The sequence below is a fragment of the Perna viridis genome, chromosome 9 (genome assembly GCF_037379345.1).
Source record: "Perna viridis isolate PV_CMFRI_1.1 ecotype Kerala chromosome 9, ASM3737934v1, whole genome shotgun sequence".
Classification (NCBI taxonomy): domain Eukaryota; kingdom Metazoa; phylum Mollusca; class Bivalvia; order Mytilida; family Mytilidae; genus Perna; species Perna viridis.
This window is the reverse complement of record NC_142453.1, coordinates 3,368,885-3,376,264: the sequence shown is the minus strand read 5'-3', so window position 1 is coordinate 3,376,264 and position 7,380 is coordinate 3,368,885. Positions and strand designations below refer to the sequence as shown.

General features: G+C 33.9%; 1 protein-coding gene across 1 annotated transcript; it reads right to left on the bottom strand.

Annotated features, from left to right (window-relative positions):
- Positions 1-1,673: 1,673 nt before the first annotated feature.
- LOC148606136 (cerebellin-1-like) lies at positions 1,674-6,393 on the bottom strand. Its single transcript, XM_088546530.1, has 3 exons — positions 6,342-6,393; positions 4,661-4,899; positions 1,674-3,976 (listed from the first exon to the last, which is right to left on the bottom strand). Exons 2-3 carry the CDS (start codon positions 4,890-4,892, stop codon positions 3,591-3,593), a joined length of 618 nt encoding a protein of 205 aa, XP_088402656.1. The 5' UTR covers positions 4,893-4,899; positions 6,342-6,393; the 3' UTR covers positions 1,674-3,590.
- Positions 6,394-7,380: the final 987 nt, after the last annotated feature.

Sequence of the window (7,380 nt, the reverse complement as noted above, 5' to 3'; positions counted from 1 at the left end):
TCTGACCCCTCCTTTAACTAATGCACAATATAAGAAAACTTAACCTCTTTTTAGTTAAAAAAGTTACACTGATTTATCGGGCAAATGACATATAATATAGCCATATACCCTCAAGTTGCAGGCCTATTAAAGTGATGAAAATCCGTAGCCGTGTGTTGCACTATTTAGTTACATAAAATTTTATTAGATGTCATGTGTGTTCTGATAGAACAGTTCTTAAGCACGTTGTAGCAAATGAAACGTTTACATAGCTGTTGGATATCTAACGGGTACCAAAATTCATTTTTAATTCTATACACATGTAAGCCTGCAGGTGTAATTATTAGGATAAATCTAAAAAAGGGGCATAGAAAAAAATGTGTATCATGTGTATAAATGTTCGTATCTTCTCTTACAAACAGTTGTAGACTCTCAAATATCAAGACTTTACCAATGTCATTACATCGCGAAATATTTGTCCTTTCCTTGAAATTCTGAATGGAGCGTCAATAGCATGTAGTGGCATATAAGAAAATCAGACTCATTGTTCAACCCAATCAATTTTCTTTTCTTTTTTATTTTATTTTTCAGAGTGATTATTTACATTCAATAATTCTATGTTTCGGAATATCCTTGTTCTGATGATGCATCATATTAATTCATACTACGTCTTGATTGGTTCAGAATTTCAGAATGTTTTACAATAACTAAGCCCTTAAAAGAATTGAAAAAAAAATTATTTAATATTTTATTTTTGATTATCAATAATAAGAGAAAATTAAACATCAAATAATAAAAATATAACTGGTATACGGTTCATTTATTACCTTCATCGGTGTACGATAGCCTTGACCGTAACTCTTTTAATATCGAAATGTTCGCATGGTCAACGCTTTTACATGCCGACAAACATCAAAATGAATCATTAAATGCTTAAAATAACATTTGATGCGCTTCTGATTTTTATCTTATCTTTGAATAATGTGTCTGTAGTCTGGAGATACAATGTGCACTGATTTTAATATCGTTCTGGCTATTTTATGTTTTGTATACTTGTAGAAATATAGACCTTGCAGAAAACCGATATTTGTAAGGAGTGGTATCGTTCTGTTACCTTCCATTTGTTATCGGTGCCTTCCAGAGCTTACTTGAAGGTGTTTTAACTATAGTTGGAGACCTTCTGGTGATCTCTGTAAATATTTCATATTGTATAGGGGTTACATGATGGTCAGTTTGTTGCGTCGTACCATATCTTAACCTTTTCTATAACACACCGACCAATCGAAGTCGTCCGATTAAAGTGGGTGTGGTCTATAGGAATAGGTATAACGTTTTCTCAAATTAGATGATAACAAGCAAAACAAGTTTATCGTATAAGGCCCTTTGTACTAGGAACATGTGTTATCGTAAAAGGTCCTTTGTACTAGGAACATGTGTTATCGTATAAAGTCATTTGTACTAGGAACATGTGTTATCGTATAAGGTCCTTTGTACTAGGAATATGTGTTATCGTATGAGGTCCTTTGTACTAGGAACATGTGTTATCGTATAATGTCCTTTGTACTAGGAACATGTGTTATCGTATTAGGTCCTTTGTACTAGGAACATGTGTTGGTCACTTATGAATTAATCAGAATGCCAATGTATGTTTGTTTGATATTTAATTGTAAGGACGAAAAAGAAAAATTCAAACAAAATATTTTCCTTATATTTGAAATAATATCAGATACAAATGATACAGATGTAATTTCAATCTCTCCTTTCTATAAAATATATCTGTCTAGAAAAATCATAAATTTATCATAGTCGTTAAATACTATTAGTTGTTATATTTATCTCATATGTAAGATGATTCAAAATTTAAGAGTCGAAATCATAAACTCGTGAGAACAATTTTTCTCACTTCAGAAAAAAGAAAATTCCTACAATTCCTTATCTCACCTACGGGTAAGGAAAGAACATGTGGATTTTCCCTTAAAATGACACATTTGAATAAAGCGGTCGAGAAAGATCATATCTCACCAATAAATGTTTGATTTTTTTTTTATCGAGAATAACCGTTGGTACATGATTTGCCCAATGTTTATTTAAGTGTGAGTTGCTCATAGATTCTTTAGATACTGTGTGGAAAATAGATTGCGTTATTAATAGTGTAAGGACTGTTTATACGGTCTGGTCGTTGTCCCAGGTCCCTGTTCCCCGTTCTAAGGGTGTTTATACGGTCTGGTCGTTGTCCCAGGTGTCCCTGTTCCCCGTTCTAAGGGTGTTTATACGGTCTGGTCGTTGTCCCAGGTGTCCCTGTTCCCCGTTCTAAGGGTGTTTATACGGTCTGGTCGTTGTCCCAGGTCCCTGTTCCCCGTTCTAAGGGTGTTTATACGGTCTGGTCGTTGTCCCAGGTCCCTGTTCCCCGTTCTAAGGACTGTTTATACGGTCTGGTCCCAGGTCCCTGTTCCCCGTTCTAAGGGTGTTTATACGGTCTGGTCGTTGTCCCAGGTCCCTGTTCCCCGTTCTAAGGACTGTTTATACGGTCTGGTCGTTGTCCCAGGTCCCTGTTCCCCGTTCTAAGGGTGTTTATACGGTCTGGTCGTTGTCCCAGGTCCCTGTTCCCCGTTCTAAGGGTGTTTATACGGTCTTGTCGTTGTCCCAGGTCCCTGTTCCCCGTTTTAAGGGTGATCTTTATCTTGCTTTCAGACATGTTGTATTGATATTATGGTTCAATTTGTTGGACCAATCTAGGATATAGAATATCGTAGTCCTTATAATTCCTTTGACTCGAAAAAGTTTTGTTCTCTGAACGTAAATCAGTACTAAGGTCAAATTTGATGACCATATACATGTAACCATATTACATATTTACAAGGGAGTAATTGACTGTTAATTAAGTGGGAGATGAGGAATATGATACTGTAAAGAAGACGGATATCATAATTTAAAGCTCTTGAGCAGTATAAACTGATACCAAACACCATTCTCCATTACCCTTTGTCCCCATCTCCACTCCTAATTGAAAATCCCCCATTCCCCATTGAAAAATCCCCATCCCCTAAAGAATCCCCATTGCATATTTCTTATCGAATATTAACATTATTAAATGAAATTTTATAAATTAAAATTCTTCAACATTTTAGCTCTTATTTCTAATTAAATCTAATACATATTTTAATATCATTTAAAAAAATAACTTTTCCATCCTCGCCATCGAAAATTCCCATCTCAATCCCCATCTACCCATATACTATATATTGGAACGCTTATTCCATACAGGGATGCATATCTAGATTTTAACACGACACTATCTTTTCACAGATGTGTCAACTATACAATAAAAGACATAATTCAAACGGATTAGCATCACTAGCATCAAGTTTTACATGACTACATTTTGGGATTAAAAACAAAATGTTGAGAAACACAATCCATATTATCTTAACAATGCATGCACCAATGAATAATTTTTTTCTTCCCTATTGCATGTTTGCATCTATGAAATATTAAAATAGACTTGTGAATTTTATATACTAAAAACAAAACTTTGATAGTACAAAAAATTATTAATAAATGTAAAGATTAAGTGTAAATAGTTGAACAAGAATTTGTTCTTCTTTAAGTAATCATTGCTGGATTAAATGTCCAGAAAATAAAGACCAGTCATTGCCATATACTCCACCGTTTTCTACCATTTTAATTTGGACTCTGTCACCAACGTTTAATGAAACTACATCACTGATTACTCCTTGGGCATACTTAGTTGACCCATATATCTTTGAACGCACCGCACCATTTACTGCTAAACCACAGGAAACTGTTTCTCCATCATACCTTGCCATAATGGTTGCTGAAAAGCTGTAAAGACCGGATACTTTGGCGACAAAGACACCCGTATTGCTGTTGTATCCCGAACCATAGTTTACCCAAACTTTCTCGAACGGAACTGTTGAACCCTTGTTAAACCATTGATGTTTAGTTCTCCGGGTGGCAGAAAATCCGACTTTTACCCCTGAAATGATTTCAATTAAAACATTATATATAAGCAGTGATTTACCAAATGTTCTCGCTGTGAAATAAATTCGGTAATTTCTCTCCTGGACTTTCTCCCGCCAAAAACGTGTTTGGAAAATAGCAGCGAATATTGGCGTAAATCTATATATCTAGTAGGAAAGTCTTTGGCCAAGAACGTATTAAGTCGTGCGCGGACCAAATTCTGTTCAATATAGGCGCTCATCGGCACTTGTGATCACTCCTTCCCAATAATTATCCTATAACATGTGGTATTGAATTTTGATCATGAATTCACGGTCCTGATAATAATCCCATAAAGAGACACATCAAATAAATGAGATACACTATGATCCTAGCAGAGTCTGATACCAAGAGGTGATCTGTCCTTTAAATGGTTTTACAGTTTTTATTCCGACATAGAAACAAATATTTTGACATAGGTGTTTTTGAAAATATTAACATTGTGTTTGAAATAAGAAAAACTGTCATAAAAAAATTTCAAAACAGTTACATCAAATTGATTTTCAGATGTTGCGCCATGCATGAAACAAGAGAATGATTTCTTAACAGTATATATGAAAAAAAATGAACGCTCGTAAATTGAACGTAAATACCAAACATGGATACATTTACGAATTCATTTAAAAACGTTGTTTCGGGATTAATTCATTATGTTTCTTACAATATCTATTTGCCCTTCCTATCAGTTGATTTAAAGATGACTGCAACATTTTAACATCTGATGCTAGTTTCGGAACTGTTGTTTGTAATGCTCTGAGGCCTGGTAGAATTCTATCAACTGTTTCATGTAACTCATTATAGTCGGGAAACATATCTAGAACTGACTTGTCTAACTGAAAAGTTGATTCAGCAAATAGAACTACAATCGTGGCAAACAGTGTAAAATAGGTCATCGTGGTCCTACAAGTAAAACATGATTGGACTCAAACATATCAACAATTTTATAATGAAGTGTTCATATCTGTTATACATAACGCTCTCGTTACCAAGTAAAATATTTAGTTTTTTTTTAAAGAAGAAAGGAGCCAATCTTTGAATTTTAAGTTTTTTCGTCAAATCAACTTAAATTTTTGCGCAGAAGAGGGGATGTCTGCTCTTTTTAGATCTACTCTGGATCATGCATAAACAAAGTGATATTCTTTGAAATACCTGGTGCGGCCCTTGAGTGGTATAAACGTTCATCTTATACCATTTAGCATCTCCCATTCCCTATTGTTCCAATTTTCCATTAACAATTCCCCATTCCTAATACAAAATCTTCATCCCCCATACCATCCCCATTGCACATTTCTTATTAAACAGTAATGTAATCAAATTGAATATTGTTTTTTTTTTAATTTCTTCATCATTTAAAATGAAATTTTAGATAAAATTTGATATATTTTCCAGATCAATAAATACCTTAAAAACTAATTTCCCCATCCTCCCTATTTAAAATGTCTATCCCCAATACACAATACCAATCTCCCACCCCGTTCCCCACACCCAAAATACCATAGAATGAGAAGTTTCTATTATTTTGACTTCCGCTAGAATTTTGGTTCCCTTGTTTACCCCTTCCCATTCAAGTACTGTAATCCCTAACTATGGCATTACATTATTGTGCGTTCTTTTAACCTCCCAAAAGTCATTGTTTGGAGTATAAAAGTCCTAAGAATGTATTTGTCATTCATAGTTAGCCAATTGATTTTTATGGCACTATTTAAAATTAGTATCCTTAGCAATATTTTTGTTTGTTTCCATTATATTTTGTTCGATGTTCCAGTCCTGTCTTATTCGGGAATTGGCTCTTAAAAGAAATTTTAGTATAATCTAGTCACTACTTCTCTTTGTATTTATACAGTGATTTAAAAAAAACTACGCTATTAAATTAAGCTGTTTTTCCCGCAATAAAGTACTGATTAATTAAGTACTTTTATCATGTATCATATCACTGAATCCGGAGGTTTCAAACTGAATATCGGGGTTACATATTTTTCACTACTTTATACACTGAAAACAAGACCCATTGTACTTCATTACGAATATATTTGATAACATTTAACTTCGGAACATAATGAATAATTTCTTCATATCCTTTCATTTATCAAATTATTGAATAGAACATGCAGTCTGTGAGAACAGCGAGTTACTATTTGAGTCATCATCATTTAGGAATAACTACAAGGTGTTCCATATCACAAACTGACATGTAATTTTATTGAAATTCACTGCAAAAGACTTTTATTGACACGCAACTCCGCCAAAACTTAAAGGGTCAGTGGGTTTATGGACATGTATTTTTCAAATTTGTCAGATTTTGCCTAATTCTTTAAAAGACTTATAATTAAAATTTTACCTACCTCGAAGTGCGTTACCCTTACCGTATTCGTTTGGCGGAAGATATAACTTTATATATAGTGTATACATGTCGGATATGAACATGCAACTAAATGTGTCCAATCTAAATTTTTTCTTTTTGAAATTTTTTTGATTGGTCAATATGATATAGACCTTTTCATCAATTGTTTAATTTTGATGACGTATTCGTGGGAAACGAAAATTATATCTATATTGAATAAAACACACCAATCATATAAATATTTCAAATTTCGGTATGCTGTACACGTGTTTCAATCAATCATCATAACCAATTATATACTAAGAAGATCTACACTCAAAATCAATTCTATACATTAATCAAAACCAAGCATATCAAAGAAGGACAAAAACCACAAAGTCGTACTATCATGTGAAACTAATAGCTAACAATAGTGGGAAATCATAACATTTCAAAAACTATTAAGACGGTTTTCAACTAAGACATCAATAAATATAGTCAGATACGTCATCATTTATCAAGTACCACATCTGTAACATTGCCGTTAAACTGGTTAATTTCTTTCTCATATGGTCGTCATCATGAACCCGTGGATCGTTATGGTGTATCCATCTTCACCATGAAAACTGATTTATTCAACGGGTCATAGTTTTCCTTTCCTCGTTTGTCTACCCCGGACTTGACTTTTTATGAGCACCTCTGTGGGTATTTCTAGAAAAGCAGAGGACGCTTAGCCTACCGGTGCACCTGGTCCATGCTCCCAGTTTTTAGTGGAGTCCGAGTAGCTCATTTGCTTTTGTTACTTTGTATGTATGATTTTAGTTACTTTATGTTCTTTGTTGTGTATGTCTGTTTTCCATGTCTGGTCTTTGTCCCTGGAATACATTCTTTTGATTACCGCTATAACCTTGGTTCCCTTGATTACGTTTAGAAAGCTAAGCAATCTATTGACCGATTTTTAAAGTTGAAAATCTCATTTTTCTTTCGGTTTTTCTGTTGGCTGTAGCAACGTAATTAATGTAAATACAATGCAATATTGTTGTGTGTAAGAAAAGCGTATT

What these genes read in the sequence shown, in the direction of transcription:
- LOC148606136 (XM_088546530.1), bottom strand. Translation starts at nt 4,892, where the DNA reads ATGACCTATTTTACACTGTTTGCCACGATTGTAGTTCTATTTGCTGAA. An exon ending in AGGAAGGGCAAATAGATATT is followed by an intron (nt 3,977 to 4,660) that starts GTAAGAAACATA and finishes AAATCATTTCAG; the next exon opens with GGGTAAAAGTCGGATTTTCT.